Source organism: Agelaius tricolor, unplaced genomic scaffold, assembly GCF_023055355.1.
Source record: "Agelaius tricolor isolate 1412-34295 unplaced genomic scaffold, bAgeTri1.0.p SCAF_11, whole genome shotgun sequence".
In the NCBI taxonomy this organism is placed as follows: Eukaryota; Metazoa; Chordata; class Aves; order Passeriformes; family Icteridae; genus Agelaius; species Agelaius tricolor.
Genome location: NW_027269271.1, coordinates 29330355 through 29352171, shown reverse-complemented (window position 1 = coordinate 29352171; position 21817 = coordinate 29330355). Strand labels below are relative to the sequence as shown.

The following is a 21817-nucleotide window of genomic DNA, read 5'->3' as shown; positions in this document are numbered from 1 at the left end:
ACACCCACACATTGTTCTCTGGGAACAGGATGTTAGAAAATTAACAGTGAAATGAAGGATTTTTTTTTTTTTTGCTGGGTTTGTTTTTCTTTTTTAAAAAGATGAAAAGATTATTTACAAGAAAATGAGACATGTTTTATAAACATCCTCTTCTCAAACCTATTGTGTCTCACCCCAGGAATTCTGAAATTCATCATAAACACGTTAGATCTTCACCATCTTCCACATGTAGAGAAAACCTAAATCCAAAGCATTTGCATTTTAACTTTCTGTGCTTGTGCCCCAAAATAGTTGTTTGATATGAAACCTAGTGACATATGAATATGCCAAAACCTCTAATCCTAATATCAAACAGTGCCAAACATAAAAACATGGAATCCTGGAATGGTTTGGGTTGGGAGGGACCCTAAAGCTCATCTCACCCCTCATCTGCCATGGGCAGGGACACCTCCCACCATCCCAGGGTGCTCCAAGCCCTGTCCAAGCTGGCCTTGGACACTTCCAGGAATGGAGAATAAGCAGGAGGATGCTCCAAGACTCCTCAGCTGATGTTCTTGGAATAAATCCTGATGGCAAATTCATCTTATCCCAGCCAGCTGCAGCAGCCCCGCATTGTTCATTCTGCATTTGCTGGGGTTGTTCCCCTGTCATCATTCTGCCAGAGGATGGTAAAATCCTGCCCTTGCCAGCCTTATCCTTTGTCCAGTCACACGAAATCTCCCTGTGCCAATGGCCTGAACTCAGGAATTGGCTGAACCTTCGGTAGCAAAAGCACCATTCCATAAACCCAGGGAAAGTCACGTGGAATGGGGGGCATTTCCTCATTCTTTCCAAAGCACTTCAATTCCTGGACTTTTCCTCTCTCTCTGGCTCTGCACAGGCTCTGAGCTGGTGCCCTTTGGGACACTGAAAGCTCTGCTCTCACTGGAGCAGGCACGGGGCCAGGGGGTTACATAATCCAAGCATCCTGATGGAGATGGGCTGTTCCCTCCACCCTGTCCTGGCACTGCCAGGGTTACTCAAATCCAAGGAGCACCCAGAGCACAGGATTTGCCTTCCAGAGCTTCCTGGCAAGCCAATCTGCCACTCAATTTCACATCCATCTTTTCATGTTTTTCACCACCATCATCACTACAAAAAACACCCAGAAAAACCCCAGTCTTGGGAAGGGGAAGGATAAAGCTCATAATGAGTACACAGAGTTCAGGGGGGTTATTCTGAGATGAAGGAAAATTTAGCCCAGGACAGCTTTGTGTTCCACAAAATATCACCCATAATTGGTATCCTCAAATGTCATTTCCCTGGGAAGCAAGGGGATCCACTTCCCCAGGATTCCAGTAAGGCACATCATCCACATGCAAATGTGCCAGCACTCATTAAATGAACCTGCAGAAGCTGCAATTTTCCTGGAAAGGTCCCCTGTCCCCCCCATACAGACTGAGGAAATAACTCAGCAATGACAGAGATCAATCCTGCATTCTCCTCTTTCAGTTCAAAAGAAAGGCAAGGCAGCAAGAGAGAGTGAGAATGGACACATCCAAGAGCCCCTCAGGTGGAGAATTGTCACAGACACATTTTATGAAAAATCCTTTCCTTAGGATTTTTTCTCCTGAGAAGCTGAGAGGCCTCAGGAACAAAATGTAACCAATGGTTATCTGCTGCTGTGGAATGCAACAGGTGGGTCTGTGATTGGCTCATGTGGTTGTTTCTAATTAATGGCCAATCACAGTCCAGCTGGCTCGGACTGTCTGGTGAGTCACAAGATTTTATCATTCTATTCCTGTTGCTTTCAAGCCTTCTGATGAAATCCTTTCTTCTATTCTTTTAGTGTAGTTTTAATATAATATATATAATAAAATAATAAATCAAGCCTTCTGAAACATGGAGTCAGATCCTCATCTCTTCCCTCATCCTGGAACCCCTGTGAGCACCATCACAGGGAATGGACACATCCCACAGCTCCTCATGGAGAATGGACACATCCAACAGCCCCTCATGGAGATTGGACACATCCCACAGCCCCTCACATGGAGAATGGACACATCCAACAGCCCCTCATGGAGATTGGACACATCCCACAGCCCCTCATGGAGAATGGACACATCCCACAGCCCCTCATGGAGATTGGACACATCCCACAGCCCCTCACATGGAGAATGGACACATCCCACAGCCCCTCACATGGAGAATGGACACATCCAACAGCCCCTCATGGAGAACGGACACATCCCACAGCCCCTCATGGAGAACGGACACATCCCACAGCCCTTCACGTGGAGAATGGACACATTCCACAGCTCCTCATGGAGACTGGACACATCCCACAGCCCCTCATGGAGAATGGACACATCCCACAGCCCCTCATGGAGAATGGACACATCCCACAGCCCCTCATGGAGAATGGACACATCCCACAGCCCCTCACGCGGACTGCAGCCCAAGGAAACGCTCCTTAGAACAAAAATGGGGATGGAGCACATTTCTGTTCCTATTGAACACATTCCACTCCCCTGGGCTCTGCCAAAGTGAGGATGTGAGACAAGCAAACATGGCAAGGCCCTGGCATAGCCCGGCTTGCAGGAGAGGCTGCCTTACTTCCTTGGAGCCGGGTGCCGTTGTTGGTGTTCCGCAGGAGCTGGAAAGCCTTCTGGAAGCCCAGGGCGTGCTGCGTGGAGCTGTCGGACGCCTTGATGCTGCTGACAAAGGTGGACATCTTCCTCTTGGTCTCGCTGGTGGCAGGGGACAGGAAGGTCTTGTAGCACTGGTCCAGGGAGCACGTGCGCACCGCGTCCGCCACCGTCAGCACCGAGATCTGCCGGGAACAGGCTCCATGGGGAAGGGGTTCCACGGGGAGGAGATTCCATGGGGAAGGGGTTCCATGGGGAGGAGAGAAGATTCCATGGGGAAGGGGTTCCATGGGGAGGAGAGAAGATTCCATGGGGAAGGGGTTCCATGGGGAAGGGGTTCCATGGGGAAGGGGTTCCATGGGGAAGAGAGAAGATTCCATGGGGAAGGGGTTCCATGGGGAAGGGGTTCCATGAGGAAGGGGTTCCACGAGGAAGGGGTTCCACGAGGAAGGGGTTCCATGGGGAAGGGGTTCCATGAGGAAGAGGCTCCATAGGGAAGGGGTTCCATGGGGAAGGGGTTCCATGAGGAAGAGGTTCCATGAGGAAGGGGCTCCATAGGATCACCTCCCCTGGAGGTGGAGCAATGTGCTTGAACAGCTCAGGCCACAGCGTGCTCCAGCCAAACTGGGTTTTTTAGTTGTTCTTATCAGAAGCCTCTGGGGTTCTCAAGGTTACTAAGACATAAATTGTGGTACATTAAGAAAGAAGAGGCTGAGAAACAAAATGTCAAGACATTAGATAAAGGAGGGCCCTGAAGCACTGGACTGTAAGCAATCACATATCCTGAAAAGTGCTTGCAGAGCACGTAGACAAGGTAGAGGCACCAATCAAGAAATGTGTGATTGTGCGTGCAGCAGTGTGAGAATGTATAAATATAAATAGAGCTTAAGTAAACAGTGAAGGGGCTTCTGCTTAATGACATTGATGAGTTGTCCAGGAGTCCTGTTGTCCTGCATGGAGAACACAACACACACCTTTACATCATCTTTACACACCCAGACACACAACACTGGAGAAGCCAACAGAGGAGATTCCATGGGTTTAAAACTGCATTGTTGGAAAAGAAATGCTGGAGGCATAAATCTGTCAGATTTCAAAAGGATTATGCAGAGTTCAAGGAAAAGAGATTTGAGTCTTTGTTTCTCAGCAGAGTCAGCTTCACTCTGCTCCCTCACAATGGTCAATGCACTGCTCTGGGCAGAGCCTGAGTGGGCCAGGGAGAGCTGACAGGGAATCAGCAGAGAGCATTTGCAGGAAAGCCTGGAGAGCCCAGAGAGAAGCTGAGTGCACAGAGAAATTAAAAAAAAAAATAAACAACCCCTCCAAGGACTGCTCCCAGCAAAGCTTTTTGCTGCTTTAATGTTTCAGTCAAAGCAAGGCGACTCTGACATCAGCTTTTCCTGTAAATAAGTTAATGCAAGTGTTACCTCTATGCCTTAATGACATCTAACACACCCGACTCATTAATTGAGTGACAAACTTCATTAGGAAGCATGACTGAGGCAAGACAGCCCCAGAATTAAGCAGTAATTAGATACCTGTGTAACAGGTTCTATAACCACTGAGCTACTGACCAAGGAATAGGTGCCTCAAATGTATTCTGTCTTAACACAAACCCTTCTGACACTTGAATTTAAGTGCTATTAATCCTGCTGAACTGTAAGATTACTTTACCATATTAAATCTCTTTAAAAGCACCATGTTGCAAGTGGTTTTCCCATACTATTCATGAGAAGACTTAAGGCAAAGATTATCATCAGTTTTCTTCAATTTGATTTAACTGAAACTCCTCCTGCTCACAAAAGAAAACCCAAGCAGAGAGACTGATCAAGGTCTCACCAGCAAAGAGTTATTAAAAAACTGCAGACTTTTTACAAAAGCACTTTATGAGTCCACAGTTGCCTGTACTGAAAAAAATTACAGGTAAAGTGACTTTCTCACTGTCAAATGAGTACCAGGGACAGAGCAAGAAATCAAACCCAGATTTCTTGGCCCTGTGCTGGTACCATAATTATCTGTGAATCTCCCAAACACTAATTATGCTTCAGCTCACACCAGTACTGCAGGAGAATAAATAATTTCCACTTTCACAAGACAAAAAGTTAGGCTCAGAGGTGAAATGAGTTGCTCAAAGTAGTTTAGGATGTGAGAAAGGGTCATGTTTGGAGCATGGTTGATCACCACTGAAATATCTGCTGAGATGGAGGAGCCTTTAAAGATTGCTCAGGTACAAGATTTTGCCTTAGATCAGTGGGATTTCACTTTTTTCCCAGCCTGCAGATCCCCAAATGTTTCCCCTGCAGCACAAAGAGTGAACTCAAGGCTCTGTCACTCCTCAGAAGCAGCTCCCAGATCTGCTGGGGTCCATGACTGAAATCACCCCTTTGGGTGGGAGCTGAAAACCCAGGGGAAGCTGGGTTTGTCTGGAGAAATCTCACCTTGTCGTGCTCATCTATGGAGCTGAGGATCACCTGGGCAGCATCCTTGGCAATCTGGAGCTGTGTCTCTGTGACAGAGGCCCCGTGGTCCACAATGACCACAATGTGCTTGGACTGAGGGCGAACGGTGGAGACGTAGATGGGCCTGAGGAGGGACAAAACCCAAAGCACCATCATCAGGAGGGACAAAACCCAAAGCACCATCATCAGCAGCACCCTGTCATCCCCACTGCAGTGCTCACAAGTGGAAACAGGCAGGAATTAGAACACCCAAGCAAACAAACAGGAAGAAACAATGAATTATAACAGATTTTTTTTTTTCCCCTTATCAGAACTTGTACCGGGAAAGGCCAGCTGAGAATCTGAGCATGCAGAAATGCCCCTCAGTTTCTGAATTTTTTAACCTAACCAGGTTCTTCTCCCTCTGTCACAGCAAGAGCTTTCAGGAATTAACCCTGCTGCTTACACAGCAGCAGCGTTTGGGATCACTGCAGCAGTTCACAGCAAGGTTTGAATGAAGCAAGAAATGCTCAGGTAAATCCTGGCTGCTGGGAACTTCACCCACACCTGAACTGGGAGCAGCAGTGGGGATGTGCTGGGGCCATGGCAAGTCAAAACCTGTGCAGCTGCAGGGAGGTGATCAGCCCAGGGTGTTTGGGCTGCTGTAAGAAGGCTTCTGGCCAAGGCAGGGTGCCCTGGGATGACTCTCACCCGGGTCATGCTGCACAAGCCCTTGCATCTGCCCAGTTTTACATCCCAAAGTGAGCTAACACCACTGGGGACTCTCAGTGCTGCCACGTGTCTGTGCTAACACCAAAAATCTTGTTTTCAGATCCAGCTCAATATTGAGAGAGGTGTGAAAGAGTTCACAAGCTCTCACACCAAGGTTTCAACCTGGAATAAATTAGGAAGATCCTCAGCATGGAGGAAGGATTAAAATAAAATGGCAAGTTTCTCTTTCCTCTTTAGTCCAGACACAAAACTAGTTACAGTCAAGGGAGAGTTTTGGGATCTAAATTTCGTTATATCAAAGGCAGACACAGAAATCTTATTAAAAGGAAAGGAAAGATTTGACACAAGGCACTGCAGTAAACAACTGGCACAAATCAGTTCTTAACTGTAAAACAGCCTGCAGCTCTACCCTGGATTAATACCTGCAACTGAAACAGGGCCTTTGATCTTCAAAGCACTGAAGCATTAACTAATTAATTCACCCAAACCACCCTCTGAAGTAAATATTAGCAAAAAGAGACCCCTTATTTGGCCATGGAGGAACTATGACCCAGACAAGTGATTTGGATAAAACCCCTGATGGTTTTAGTGTCCAAGTTCTGAGCAGGACTGGGGCACCCCCAGCTCTCACCTCCTCAGCCCTCACCTTTCCAAGGCCCCAGAAAACTCAGTCAAGCTCAGAACTTTGTGCTTTGATGGCACACTGAAGATAACATCAGTAAACTTTTGATTGCTCAACCCTGACAGAAAACCAAACCTTCCTTGGTGTCCCCAAAAGGTTCCTGGATGTGCTGCTGCTTCTCCTGCACAGACTGATTAACTTGTACAATTAATTAATGTATGACCAGAGACATTAAAGCCACTGCACCTTCCCACCCTCGAGCCTGCATCAATCCCATGGTACTGACAGAAAAAGCAGAGAAAAATACTGGACCTCAAATTCTTGGCTTAGAGAACAGAAATCCCTGTGCAGGAAACCCTGCCACCACTCTGCCACCTGATGCTTTACTTTTACTGTTTTATTTCAGTGGGAAGAAATTTTCACTGCTGCTTTCCTACTATCCACAATGTGCCACCTGAACCTGGGGAAAAATGCTCCCACCTATGTGCCCTTCCCAGTCTCTCATCCTTCCCCTCCCTCCCAAAGTGATGCACCTGCCAAATCAGCAGAATGTCTGCTCACTGCTTTGTTAACAGGGGTCAGATATGAGTCAAATATTAGTCAGATTCTGCCTGCAGGCTGACCTACAACTTCCAAGTCAGTGCTAGTGCTGTTTACAGCTGATTTAATTTGGGAGAGGTGAGGAACCTGTTTGGAATTTTAGTTTAGTTCCTCAGAAGTGAAAAGTGGTGCTTCAAAAAACAGCCCTAAGAAAACCCAAGGGGCTCCATTAGAAGTTACTCACGAATGTTGGCAGCTTGGCAAGGGACAAGAGTGAGTGAAATCAGGGCCTGAGGAGCCCAGTGTGAGTGCTGTCCCCAGGAAACTGGAGGGAGGCAAACCCTACCTGCTGCGGTGCTCGTAGCTGCCCTTGCACCGGAACTTGTGGGCCGGGAACACGGTGAAAATCCCTTCTTCTGAGCTGAAATATTGCCACTTGATTCCTGGGTTAGACTTCAGGTTGTCAGCAAGGACTGCAGGGTGGAAAGGGAGAGAGAAGCAGAGTTACAGAGGCAGCCCAGACTCAGAACCTCCCTGGTGGAGTCTGGAGAACAACCAGGGCCCTACAGGAAACACAAACTGCTCTGCTTAGGATGGGGAAAACACACTGCTGACACTGCACTGATCTGCAAACAGCTCAAGAAACTCAACACTGGATTGGACAGATTTTGTTTAATATGTGATGACAGTTCCTGAGTCTCTGAAGCACCCCCAGGTCCTGGAAGGCAAGGCCAGAGTGAGGAAGGAAGAGATTAAGGCAATTATATATAATATATATATATATATATACACCCTACATCTCCATGTAATAATAAACACCTTGTCAACATCCTTTCCACAAAGGAAAAAGCCTTCATGTCAAAAAATCCTGTTCTTTTTGGTGGAATAACTCCAAAATATTCAACAGGTTTGGTGCTCACAGCTTCATCCGTTCCCAGTGCCCATGGGATCTTTCCTTTCCTTCAATGAAAGGAAAGATCCCATGGGCACTGGGAACAGATCCTATGGACACTGGGAAGGGAACAGATCCCATGGACACTGAGAAGGGAACAGATCCCATGGGCATTAGGAAGAACAGATCCTATGGACATTGGGATTTCTGCCTCGTGGTGCAGTGGGAATGTCCCACAGACCTCCTCTGCTCTCCCTCCAGCCTGGATTGATGTTCATCCACGGAATCACCAATTTTGCCACATCAGTGATCCCAGGCAGCTCTAAGTCCTTTAAAACAAAAGGGAAATGCTCCCAGGAGAGAGGGAATGGGACATGATTAGCATGGGAGGCACCACAGCAGGAGCAGGATTATTTCCCACTCAGGGCTGAACAGCCTCTCTGCTTGCAGCAGACTGAAAACAAAATCTGGATTTTTCAAATCTTAGGTTTTTACCGAGCAAATAAAGTGGATCACAACAGCTTAAAATGCATAAAAAAAAAGAAAATATTTCTTTGCCATTTCTCCTTTCACGTTCTTTGATTGCAGAACTCAAAGAACTGGCAGAGGGGGGCTCTGATTTCCAGTGCTTCACCTTTTGCTCAGCATTTCCCTCCAGCATTCCCTCAGGACTGGCACTGAAAACGGGCCAGTTTCATCTCCTTCATTATCAAATATGCCAATATTTGGGTTGGAAAGGACTGCAGGGCACATTCAAGCCTTAGCAGACACTCTACACCCAAATACCCACAGTGAGGGCAGCCTGAGCTCCACATCCTCCACACTTTAGCACTTACTCAAGTTTCCCAGACTGGCTGTGGCTGGATGTTCTCTCCACATCCAGCCCAGTGTAATTGCCCTGCAAAAACCACTGTCCTGGGCTTTCCCCACTCCTCTTTGCCACAGTGCTTGACACTTCCCACAGTGCCTACAAATCCTGCTGGGATGCTGGGCTGGGACTGCTGAGCTCTGTGCAAAAATGCAGCTTCCCATGAGAACAATTCCCTGCCTTGATGGACCAAGGGCTACCAGAGATTCCTCATTCCCCTCCAAAATCTATTTTTTCTCTGAGCTGCTGCTTCCTCCTGCAGGCAGAAGGGCCATGAGACTATAAAACATTTAAATCCTTCTTTTTATGCCCAGGATTTCATCGTTCTGGGGGTGAAGTTGTTTTGTATAAAGAGGTTGAATTTCTGGTGCTGAAGTTTTTGTTTTGAGTTACAGAACTTGAAAAATGTAATTTCAAAGTTGACATGTGAACTCTCAGTTAAAGCCTGGATGAAACAACTTGTGCAGTCTCGTTTTACCAACAACATTACAATAAAGGAGTTAGTTTATAATTTAAAGGCTTTGGCTTTTTTTAATCCTTGCTATATTAAAGATAAACTTCTCATTCCTGCAAGGCCATGAGCTGTATTTATTTCCCCACGAGAGTATGTGGATTTAAAAATATTCCTTTTCCCCATAAAACAATTGGTTTTGAAACTCAAGCTCTGCTGTTCTTCCTTTTCACACAGTTGTGCTCATGTTTCCTCCAGCAAGTGTTAGTTCAATAACACCCTCCCCAGGGACCACCAATTTTATCCAAACTCTGCTTTTTTCCCCCTTTTTTTCATTTTCCTATGACCACAGCAGACAATCTCCCTGCAGATAAGCCATGGCTGAAAAATCCAGACTTTTTCTCTTTAAACACATTCTTATTTTCCATCTACTCAAGCTGCAAGAATGCCCTGCAGATATTTCCTCAATTCTTGCTCCTTGCCAGGACGCACAGTAGATGATTTTTTTTTTAACCCAAATCTCACTTACCCCAAACTTTCCACGCCCTTGGTGCCTGTAGTTTATTCCCACCTCCTCCTCCACCCCCTGGACAGGTTATTCCATCCAAATAAAAAGCTGATTCCTTAATTTTGGACACAGATTGGGAATAAAAGTGGGCAGGCTGCCCATAAGGTGGCATTGCCAGGTCACTCCAAAGCTCTGACCCCTCCACTTCCCCTGCAGCAAGATCTGACCCCAAATCCTGCTGCAGACTGGAAAAGTTGGGAAGTATTAAGATGACAGCGTTTGAAATGATGGTTCTCTCTAATTATAAATATCTCACAAGGCAAAAAGGACTTTTAGGAAGAAAGCCCTGTGTGATAGAGTTTATAAAACTTCAAAGGGAATGCGATATGATAACACTTAGCACTTCTAGATACCACTTTACATCTTCAAAGCACAGCCAAATCATTAACTAATTAATCTTCAAAGAACTGCACAAACAGTCAGGGGGAAAAAAAGGAACTACTGAGCATAATTGCTCGTTCTAAAAGGGTTTCTTACAGCCCTCCTCTTTAGCATTGCATTTGCTGAGCTGCCCACCTCGGATCTCATCCCACAAAAACCAGGCAAGTTTCATTTCCAGCTCTCCTCTGACAAGTCCCTCCATTAAGAACCCTCCTGGTGAAGGAACAGCACAAAGAAATGTGTTTATTGCACAAGTGAAGACATCCTCTGACTCCCCAGGCAGATCTGATCCAGGATTTTCCAAGTCCAACCCAGTTCCAGCTCCTGTGCTGTCACCAGCAATAAAAGCTCTGCAGCTCAGCCACAATTAACATTCTGCTGGTGGCACGAGCTAGGACAGAGCCCTGCTCAATCCCCAGGACTCTGAAGGAAAAAGAAATTAAAAACCCTTTTATTTCAGGGAGTGGGACCAGATTCCTCCATTAAAAGGATTTGGAGGAAGGGTTATTAACTCTTCTGCTCAAATAACTCCCAGCCATTTTAACTCAGTCAAAAATCAGTGTAAAATACAGCAATTTAAGGAACATTCCACATTCTGGACTCGATGATCCCTTCCAACTCCAGATATTTTATGACTCTAAGATTTGAAATGATCAACACCTCGAATAAAACAGACAAAATTTACTGGGCAATTTTGTGCCACCTCTGCATATTTCTGGGGAGGAGCACTCTGCCAGAGCTGCATGACTTGGAACAGACATTTCAGCACTTTGAAGGATGAGAAGGAGAAAGATTTACTGGCTCCCTGTTTATTCAAAAGGCAAAAAAAAAAAACTCCAAAGGAATCTGATAACATATTGCACTGGCTCTGGGGAAGATTTAATAAATAAAGGACTATTCAGGGTGGTGAGGACAGATCTCTTCATCTAACTGCCCAAAGCCTGTGTCTCCATCTGGAGAATAAAGACTTTCTCCTTATCTCTTTTGTAGTAATGGCTAAAAGTAATCCAGATGCAAAACTCCAACTGAGATAAAACAAAATCTTTTCAAGACATGAAACAACATTTAAAAAGCCACCTAATAGCAAGAGAAAACAGTGGTAAAAGTGATATTTTTTTAAAGCTAAGGAGACACATCTATTTCTTTCTCCCTCCCCAAAGATTAATGTTTGTTTTAACAAAAAAAAAAAAATTCCAATAATAATGGAAAAAACAGATTTGGAAGTTTCATGAGCTCCATCACCCCTCTTAACACCCTGCCCAGGGTGGAATTTGGGGTTGCTGTCCCTGAGGGCTCTCCCAGGCTCTGCTCCTGTGGCTTTGTGGTGCAAATTCCGTTCCCTTCCAACACCTCCAACTTCAGCACTCCAATCCCACTTTTTACTCTGGGCCAAGATTAACATTTCCAGAGCTGAGCTCGAGGTCGAGCGGAGCAGAGCTGAAATTTATGTTTAGCCAGGAGCTTTTTATAGGCAGGATTGTTTAAACTGCAGGACTCCTGTGGGAAAAGGGAGGATACTCATGGGAATTGTGTCTTTTATGTGCAGAATGAAATGAAAAACTCATTCAGGAAGACAACATTGAGAACACCCAGATGTACCCACAGTTTTTAAAGCATAAAAATAAATGAGGCAGAGGTAGAGCCTAAACCCAAAGTGCAACAAATATTCCTCCTCAGCTCTGCATGAGGATACTTACGAGAGAAGAGAGAAAATTATGGGGTTTGGGGAATTTTTTTTAAACACAACACGGACCAGGGATATTCCTTGGCCTCACCTACATAAAACCTCTCTCTTCACTAGGTGGGCACCCAGTACCAACTTTTGTTCCTCAAATTAACCATTTCCATCCCATTTTCCTGCCTCAATCCACTCTTCCCGTCCCATTTCCCTCTCACAGACATTTCCTCCTAATCAAAACCTCCCCCCAAGGCTGATTCTGTAAAAGCAGTGCCAGAGGAGAATCTGCTGTCAATAAACCCCTGCTCTTGCTCTCCCTCAATTCCCCCTCCTCTGCTGCTGCCCTTTCCTGCCAATGCCACGTTCTGAAGGTTCTCCTTTCATCAGGAATCTTTCAAGCCAGAGGCAAGGGAAGAGGAGGCACTTGAGCCTCACTGCAGGGCCAGGACAGCAGGAACCTTGAACACTCACTCACTTTACTTCTCTCTGAGAATTCAAACCAGAAATTTAAATTATGTTTACAAGAAACTGCAATTTATTTGCTTTTCATCACTCAAAAATAAGGAATATTTCTCGAATACTTTTTTAACCTCCAACTTCTGCAGTAGCAAAAGATTTTTATTTAATTAAATTAAAAACCATGAAGTGATTCATTGTATGCTTTGCTCTTACAACAGTGACTCTAAACTTGCCTTCAAAAATCATTCTGATTAATTAACAACTGCATGTGATTTGAACATTATTTTAATGAGTCGTTTAAGTTTGGTTTTTTTAATAAAGAGATGAGTAAAACAAAGCCCAGCAAATCACAGTGAGTGAACAAAGAGTGCCTGGCTTTAGGATGGAAAACACCACACAAATCATGGCTTGTCAGGAAATCAGCCTGGCCAGCACCTGCGTCCAAGATGTGGGATACCATGAATGGGATGCAAAACAACCTCTGGGGACTGCTCATTTTTATATTCTATTAGAAATCCAGAGAGCAGAGCTATAAGAAGACAAACAGTAAAGGAGTTTATAAAAATCTGGGGTTCTTTCCCCCTGTTTGTTGCAAGATGGTGAGGGTGGAATGGCAGGGTTGCCACCACATCAGTCAAGTTAATGAAATAAATCAGCATTTTATTCCAAAAGACCTCTGAAAATGAAATTAAAATAAAATAAATCCCAAGTCTGCATTATTCCCCCAAAAGAATGAACAAACAACACCTCCCCAAAATGAAATCCACAAAGTCTGTTAATGTTCCCTAATTTACAACACTGAGCACCATAAAAAGTTGAAAAGTCAGATGGAACTGGGGCAAAGTCTGACTAAACCCAGCTGAAATCCCTGTATTAATCCACACTGATTAGGATGCAAAAAAAGGAAGAAAAACCTTGCTGCAGCAGAGGCCCAAAAGCTGAATTTTTCAGGGATAAGTAGTGTGTATTTTGGTTCTAAGCATATTTCTAAGTCCTTAAACGTGTTGAGAAAATGCCCTGACAAGACAAAGACAGGAAATATTTTAAGATGCCCTCATATTTGGTCGTTTTTGCATATCACTGCAAAGGCAGCCTCACATGGGCTGAGCACAGCTAAGAAGATCAGAGAAACTTCCCTGTGTGGCCCCTGCAGCAGCTGACCCTGCTGATGCCAAAGCAGACAGGCCTAGGAAGGAGAAAACCTTGGGAAAAAAAAAGAAAAAGGAAGAAATAAAAAGTGCAGAAACCACAACAAAATTATCCACGGTAGGCTGGAATAAAATCTTCATGACATTTTTATAAAGTACTTAGACTAAGGGCATTACTTCAGGTATCAGCTTTCAATCATGAAATCTCAAATTAAGAGCAGTGTGACACTTGCAAGGAGAAATAAAAGCTTGTTGCTATGGCAATCAATGCAAATTCCCTGTGCCAAGGAAATGCTGGAGTCTAAGGGGAAAGAAGCCCTACAACAGAAGGAAATAAACCCCAAAGTGGAGCCGTGCTGCTCACCAGAATTTAAGTCGCGCCCAGGATTGAAGGCTCTGCTGTTGACAGTGGTCGAGAGGCGATCGCAGCTGATGGTTCTGGAAACGTTGGTGTTGAAATTCCCATCGAATCTGGAAGGACAACAGCAGGGTCAGCAATCAAACATGATTTATTGAGCCTGCATTTCCAATAGAAACGCAGCTTTTTAATGTTTCAGTATAAATAACTATTAATAGTAAGAGATTGGTGCTGAAATTCCCATCAAATCTGGAAAGACAACAGGACCAACAATCAAACCTACATTTACAATGGAAACCCAGCTTTTTAATGTTTCAGTGTAAATATTTGTAGTGACACAGAGCTGAAATTCCCATTAAATATGGAAGGATAACAACAAGAGGATCAGCAATCAAGCATTATTCATTAAACCTACATTATGATGGAAACACAGCTTTTTAATGTTTCACTGTAAATAACGATTAATAGTAAGAGATTGGTGCTGAAATTCCCATCAAATCTGGAAGGACAAGAGCAGGATCAGCAATCAAACATTATTAATTAAACCTACATTTACAATGGAAACTCAGCTTTTAATGTTTCAGTATAAATAACTACTAATAGTAAGAGATTATTGTTGAAATTCCCATCAAATCTGGAAAAACAAGAAAAGGATGCATGAAAAGATGATTATGGAATTGAGGAAGGGTTGGAAAGAGCCTTAAAACTCATCCCATTGCACCCCAACACCTCCCACTGTCCCAGGTGCTCCAGCCCCAGTGCCCAGCCTGGCCTTGGGCACTGCCAGGGACCCAGGGGCAGCCCCAGCTGCTCTGGGCACTGTGCCAGGGCCTGCCCACCCTCCCAGCCAGGAATTCTTTCCCATTTTCCCACCTAACCCTGCCCTCCTCTGCCTCAAAGCTGCCCTGCACATCCCTGTCCCCAGTCCCTGTGATCTCCTGCCAGGAAGAGGAACGGACGGACAGACGGACACCAAGGCCTCCTGTGTGTCCTGGTGCTCTGCCCAAGGCTGGAGATCAGCCTGGGATGCCCTGGCAGACCCAGAGCAGCCAGACCTGGAGCTCTGCACGGTCTCAGCCCCTCTGCTGGGGCTCTTTGCTGATGTTATTGGCAGCCTCCTCCCGGAGAACTTCCCAGCCTCTCTCTGTCGAGGAAAAGACATTTCCCAGGAATGCAGCTCTTGGATGGGGGCTGTGGCTTTTCTTATCGCCCTCAAAATGGAACCACTTCAAAAAACTCCCAGCTCTTTCCAAGAGAGCAAAACTGCTGCTGATTTTTTGTTGGCTGAGGAATCTCCAGCCTAAGATTGATTGATAACGGATGGGTTCCGCAAAAATCGTGTTTATCTTGGGGCAGACTCAAAAAACTGCACGTTAAACATCTCCATCCTAAAGAAATATTTCCGAGCAAGGCTGAGGAACAACCCCACAGTGAAAAATAATGACTTTTCAGGATGTAAATGGATTGTCCCAGAGCTCCCATCCAAATCTATTAGTGAAGGCAACAGGATGCCTTGTTAGCAACCAACATTATTCATTTATTGCATTAAAATGCTTCAACATGCTCCAAAAATCATCCAAGGCCTCAGCTCTTCTCAGGAAGCCACTGTCAGTCACCCACCAGGAAGATGAATTTGTGGATGCCTAAATAATCTGCAGCAGAGCTGAAGAAGGAAAGCAAAAACAATTCCTGCAGCCCAATCCCATCCCTCCTTCTTACAGCAAAAAGGAAATCCAGTTAATGATGAAAAAAAAAGTATAAATAAAAGATGAAAAATTGTTTTCAATCCCATAAATTAAAGACCAGACCTGCCAGCCTTGAGCAAGGGCTGCTCCAGACTGAGCTGGGTGGGATACCTGCCTCACATCTCCTTTCAGTGCTGTTTGTTTAAAATTGACTTTTTGCCCCTTGCAATGGAGTGGTTTTGGCACAAGGACCTGGAGGAGAGAGCAGCTCCCACCACAGCTGAACATCCCAGGAACTGGCAGCACTGTGGCAAATCTACATTGCAATATTTGTCACCATTTTAATGCCACTGGAGAATTTTCCACGTGCTTCTAAGTTTCATTCAGAAAGCAATATTAATTATTAATATATTTGAGCATCTTCCCCATTGAAGCCACAATTAAAACCAAAGCCCCAGCACTGCTAAGTGGCCTTTCCAACTGATGTTTGTATTCCTAGCTGTAAATACTGGTTTTACCTTTCCTACCATGTTCATACCTCACACACTTTCCACTCAAGTTTCAAACTGTACAGATCTTCCCATCGCTCACTTTGGGAGAAGTTAAAACACTAAAAATATTTGTATTTCAATATTTGAAGACAAGCATTGACCACACCTTTTCTCTGCACAGAGCAGACAATTTTTACCAAAGTCTCCTAAAACTTTTACCAGTGCCTCCCTTATTTTTTATCAGTGTGTCCCTAAATTCTTACCTGTGTCTCCCCTTTTTATCAATATCTCCTTAATTTTTACCTCTCTTAATTCTTAACTGTCTCCTTTAATTTTTACCTGTGTCTCCCCTAATTTTTACCAGTGTTTTCCTAAATTCTTACCTGTGTCTCCCTAAATTTTTGTCAGTGTCTCCCTTAATTTTTACCAGTGTCTTCCTACATTCTTACATGTATCTCCCTTAATTTTTACCCTAAATCTTCACCAGCATCTCCCTTATTTTTACCAGTACCTCCCTAAATTCTTACCTGTGTCTCCCTAAATTCTTACCTGTGTCTCCCTAAATTCTTAGCACTATCTCCCTTCATTTTTACCAGTGTCTCCCTAAATTCTTACCACTATCTCATTTAATTTTTAGCAATATCTCCCTTAATTTTTCACAGTGTCTCTCTAAATTCTTACCTGTGTCTCCATTAATTTTAACCTGAGTTTCCTTTAATTTTCACCTGTGTCTCCCTAAATTCTTACCACTATCTCCCTTCATTTTTACCAATGTCCCCCTTGATTTTCACCAGTGTTTCCCTTGAAATTCACCAGTGTTTCCCTTGATTTTCACCAGTGTTTCCCTTGAGTTTCACCTGTGCCTCCCTTGATTTTCACCTGTGCCTCCCTTGATTTTCACTGGTGCCTCCCTTGATTTTCACCAGTGTTTCCCTTGATTTTCACCGGTGCCTCCCTTGATTTTCACCAGTGTTTCCCTTGATTTTCACCTGTGCCTCCCTTGATTTTCACCTGTGCCTCCCTTGATTTTCACCAGTGTTTCCCTTGATTTTCACCGGTGCCTCCCTTGATTTTCACCAGTGTTTCCCTTGATTTCCACCGGTGCCTCCCTGATTTCCACCGGTGTCTCCCTTGATTTTCACCGGTGCCTCCCTTGATTTTCACCAGTGTCTCCCTTGATTTTCCCAGAAGCACTACAAGGCCAATAAAAGCCTCTTGAGATTTCACCCAAAATATCCCAGATGACAACACTCAGCAAAACCCTCCAAAACCCTCACCCAAAACCCCCACACCAAAATGACCAAACTGTAATTTTGAGCGGTTTTTTACCAGATTTAAAGCCAATAAAAGCCATTGGCTGAGATTCACTTCCAAGGCAGCCTCCTGCAGCCCATCCCCCTTTCTCCCTGTCCTGCTCCTGGATTCCCTTTAATGAAGAAGGGCTGGAAGCTGCATCCCGAGGGAGCAAACAGAGCCGCCACTCCCACTTTGATCCGGTCCCCACGGAGCTCCGCGCTCCCCGCCTGCCTCCCCAGATCCTGCCTTGATTGACGCTGCCTCTGATGTGCAAACTGCTTTGAACTTCACACATGAAATTCCCATCAGGCCGCGCTCATTCCTATTCTCCTTCAACAGGATTTACGAGCGGGAGCCGGGCGAGCGGAGGAGATAAAATGAATCTGCAGGAGCTTTGAATCTGACATCAAAACGGAGCTCGAGTGAGCTCCAATTGGATTTTGCTCAGCCTGAATTTACAGTGTAAATCAACTTCTTTTGTGTGTTTGGAGTTTGGGGAAAAACGAGGGAGATGTGGATAAAAATGGCACTTGAGCAGCTGCTCAGGGCTTCGTATTGTCTTAATACTCATTTTTTGCTTTTCTCTCCGTTCATACAAATTCAAGCTGACATTAATATGCAAATGAAATTACATAAGTTCACTCAAAATTCAGGGTTTCCTTTGAAATTCCCAACTAGGCCTTGTTTGCTTGGTTGCAAGGCAAGATTTCAACTCATATTTTACATAAATACTTAAATATAGGGTTCCCACTGCATCTAAACAGAATGCTGGAAAACAATGTTTTTATGAATAAATTCAACACAAAAAAAAAAGAAAAAAAGAAAAAAGAAAAAAGAAAAAAGCTACTGATGGTTCAGTTACACAATTTCTTCTGGCAAGGCACCAAAGCTGTTCCCATTATTTCAAGTATTCTTGAAAATTCCAAGTATAGCTGCTCTCAGCTGTAAAGGGAATGTACTATTGGAAGGAGGATTCAACTCAGGAACACAAACTATTCCCAACCTCACTTTTTCACGAGGAATTTCTATTCCAAACCCCATTTTTTCATGAGGAATTTGGCCACATTAGAAGTAAAAGCAAGAGCCCAGCAGAGGAATTTCCTAAATACCTGCTGCACTTTATGGCCAAATGCCAGGACTGTGCAGAGTCCCTACATCTCCTAGAACCCCCTGGGCTGTACTTCAGCCTGAAACTCTGTCAGAACAGCAAATACATCTTAAATTTCATTTACTGTGGCCCCCCCAGTCCTCCTCTGGAAGTGCAGCTCTTCAGGGACTGCAGCAACCCAAGGAACTGAACGGGATTCCCGTTATCTCCCACTTAACTGCTCCAGAGAGCAAAGATAAACACAGAAAGAGCTGTGATAAAATTGAACTGCAATAGCAAATATTTAACCATCTGTTTAAAAAAAAAAAAAAAAAAAGCAAAAAAAAACCAGACCCCTTCTGAAGGCAGTATCACAGCCAGGGAGTAAATGATTTTCAAACAGAGGTTTGTAAACTCCCTTATTCAAACAGCTCCATTCATGTTTGCAATGCACCGCTGCCAAGTAGGGTGTTTTACCAACAAATATTTCTCCATTCCAGCTCCTTCCACAAATTTGGATAAATGCATTCCCCAAGCTCTTATCAGCACAGTTAAATAAAGAGCAAAAGCAGATCTGCAGCTGCCTTGCAAGGCAGCCAGAGAGGGAGCATTAATGCACAGCAGAGGAGTCTGGAGAGCTGGGGCAGCTTCCCATGAGCAGCCAGCACTGAAACGCAGCTGTGGCCCCCAGGGCAGCAGGGGATGGCTCCAGAGCACACAGGAGCCATGGCCAACAAGGAGGGCAATGAGGGACACTGGGGCAGCTTCCTGGAGCTGCCACTGCTCACATCCCATGGAAAATGCAGTGCCCTTCTCTCCCAGAGCCAAGGGCATGACATGCTGGGGCACATCACAGTGATGGGTCTTAACACTGGATCAAGATTAGTTCAGGGAAGACTTTTTGTGTCCCTTTAAAAGCATGACCTGGTTTTTGTTGGAAAAGCTGCAGGAAGAGCTGCATTTCCTCACAAATGCACCTGAATAATCTTTTTTATTTTCTGGAAGGTGATGCTACTGCAGCCACTGCTGTGTTAGAAACCACTGGCAGGTGCTCTATGGCCCTAACACAACCAACTTCCCTGGCAAACTGCACCTGCAGAAAGCCACTTCTGGAGGCCTCCCACAAGAAAGCATCAATCACAACTTCTCCAGAAAAAGACATTTTGTGTAATGGGTAGAAGACAAATATTCAAACATTACCCACATATCCAACTTATTCTTGGAGTGGAAGGAGTTTGATTTCCTTTCATCTGCAAATATTCAGTATAAACCACCTCTTTATGTGCCTGTTGCCATCCAGGCCAGCAACATCTCTACGAATGAAGTTATTCCATCATCACTCCCAAGCCAGACCATGCAGACCTGCAGAGGTAGAATCCCCTAAAGCTTCCAGAGCTGCTTCCCAAAACTCAATTCTTAAATCCCTATTTAGACACAGCCCAGAAATTCCCACTGCAGGTACTCTGGACTTTTGATAAATAAATTCTGTTTATCCTTTCCCTCCCTTCTTGCTGCTCCATCAGTGCATTCCAGACCCAAGATTCCCTCAATACCTGCTGAGGCCTTTCAGGCACAAAAACCAGGAGACTCCAACTTGTACACAAAGGCTTTTATCTGTGGAAGGGGCTAACAGCGGGCCTGTTAGCTAAAGGAGCGAGAAGAAGCTGAGAAGTAAGAAGAAACTGATAAGGAGCTCTCTCCAAGGCTGTAACCAAGGAGACCGAGAGAGGAGGGATAGAAGAACTTTGCAGCTGGATGAAACATTTTTAGAAAGTTAATTAAGTCACCATAACTTTTTCACCAATAGTATTATGTTGATCTATTGTGGCCAATAGTAAGGATAGAAGAAGGATAAACAACTGGAAAGTGTATAAAAATCAGCCATATTCAATAATAAAGTGTTGCCAACTGAGACTGCTTGTGGTCTCTGCTTTATGTCGTGACCGCCTCGACAGCGACATTTATCCTCTTCAGGAGAAAGCCACTTTAATTAAAACATTGTCTGGTAAATCACCCCCCAGTTCCATCGTGAGAGGGAATGTCTGGAGACAGCATTAAATCCACTCCTCATGGCTTGTGGAGCAGCCTGTGCTGGTGAGGGACACAAAGGCTCGTTTTTCCAGCAGGGATTTCCTCCAGGATTAGGAGATGCACCTCACTTGACATCCATTTTCCTTATCTGCCATCAGTTCACTCAGAGCCTGGAACACTTTATCCAGATTAACTCTGTCTGCTTGAGCAGCCTCCTCTCCCCCAGAGCCTGGGAAATGGTCCTGGTGCCCAGGCCTGACCCCAGGGACACAAACACAGCCTGGCTGCTCGGGCAGGCACCAATTTCCACACCAACCCCGTGGGAAGAGCTTGGGAACCTCTGCTCCCTGCCTGCCCCTGAGCCATTCCCAGAGCTTGGTTAGGCAGAGCTGAAAATGCCAGCAGAGATCATCTGCCTTGGGAGAAAGGACCAGCAAAAACCAAAGGGGAATGTGGGGGTTTTGAATGAATTAGAGATGGCACCTCTGAGCTCCTTCAGATGCTGGGATTTATTGTTTTTATCTTCTGCATAGGCAGGAAGGGTGAGCTGGGCTCACATCTTCACTGCACAGCTCAGAGGGTCAGAAGGCCTCCAGTCACAATCCTTTTAAGGGTTTATTAACCAATAAAACACTGCCAACAAGGATATTTATTTATGTTTTTGACCCAATCCTTACATATTTTGTCTTATGGACTCATGCTACAGTGTAAGCTCTTTTAGCACCCACAGTGCTACATTCTAAACTCTTTGTTTCCTTTGTAACTACTTTGATTTTTTCTGTATCTTAAACTCTAAAACTCTAAACTTTTTTTAATTTAGCTTAACTTGTCTCTGCTTTAAACTAGAAATCCACATTCTCGCTTCTGGCACCTCAGTTTGGGAGCCTTTCCCAAGGGCTCAGATCAAACCCTGGGTTTAATTCCAAGCTTTGCTTTACAGGCCCAAAGCTCTGAGAGTTCCCTGCATTTTGGGTTCCGACAGGGGAACCAAGTCCTGCCCTGCTCCCCCCTCCTTGGCAGTGCCTGCACACAGATTCAGGCCTGGGATTATTTCCCTGTGCCCAAGCACATTTAGAGGCTTTGGTAGAGCAGCTGAGTGTAATTTTATCAGGAAATGTTTGTTGAATTAAGGCCTTGCCAAAACCACTCGATAGCCACCAACTGTGCTGCCTCATCCAGTTGGCTTTGCAAATTCCAATTTATTTCTTTCCACCACTTTCCAGACCAAGGCAGCTCCATTGCACAACCCTGCCTTGGAGGGGGCACAACCACACAACTGCTGGTCTCACACCAGTGAAACCAGAATATTTGGGGTACAAACAGCAACCAAAAGCACAGTCAGGCTGGGAATTTCAATCCAGACTGGAATGGCACGGAAACTCACTTATTTGGGCTCTTCACTGCAAGAGCCAACACCATGTAATGGCAATAAAATAAATATTGCTTTCCCTGTCATACCTCACTA

The 21817-nt window shown here is 44.8% G+C and overlaps 1 protein-coding gene across 1 annotated transcript in view; it reads right to left on the bottom strand.

The window, feature by feature from the left end:
• The window catches only part of CACHD1 (cache domain containing 1), a 91981-nt gene that overhangs the window by 28007 nt on the left and 42157 nt on the right, over positions 1 to 21817 (bottom strand). Inside the window, exons 4-7 of the mRNA XM_071436920.1 lie at positions 13769 to 13875; positions 7306 to 7432; positions 5066 to 5210; positions 2596 to 2812 (exon numbers count right to left, since the gene is read on the bottom strand). Coding sequence (XP_071293021.1) covers positions 2596 to 2812; positions 5066 to 5210; positions 7306 to 7432; positions 13769 to 13875 — 596 coding nt within the window. The remainder of the gene's footprint in view (positions 1 to 2595; positions 2813 to 5065; positions 5211 to 7305; positions 7433 to 13768; positions 13876 to 21817) is intronic.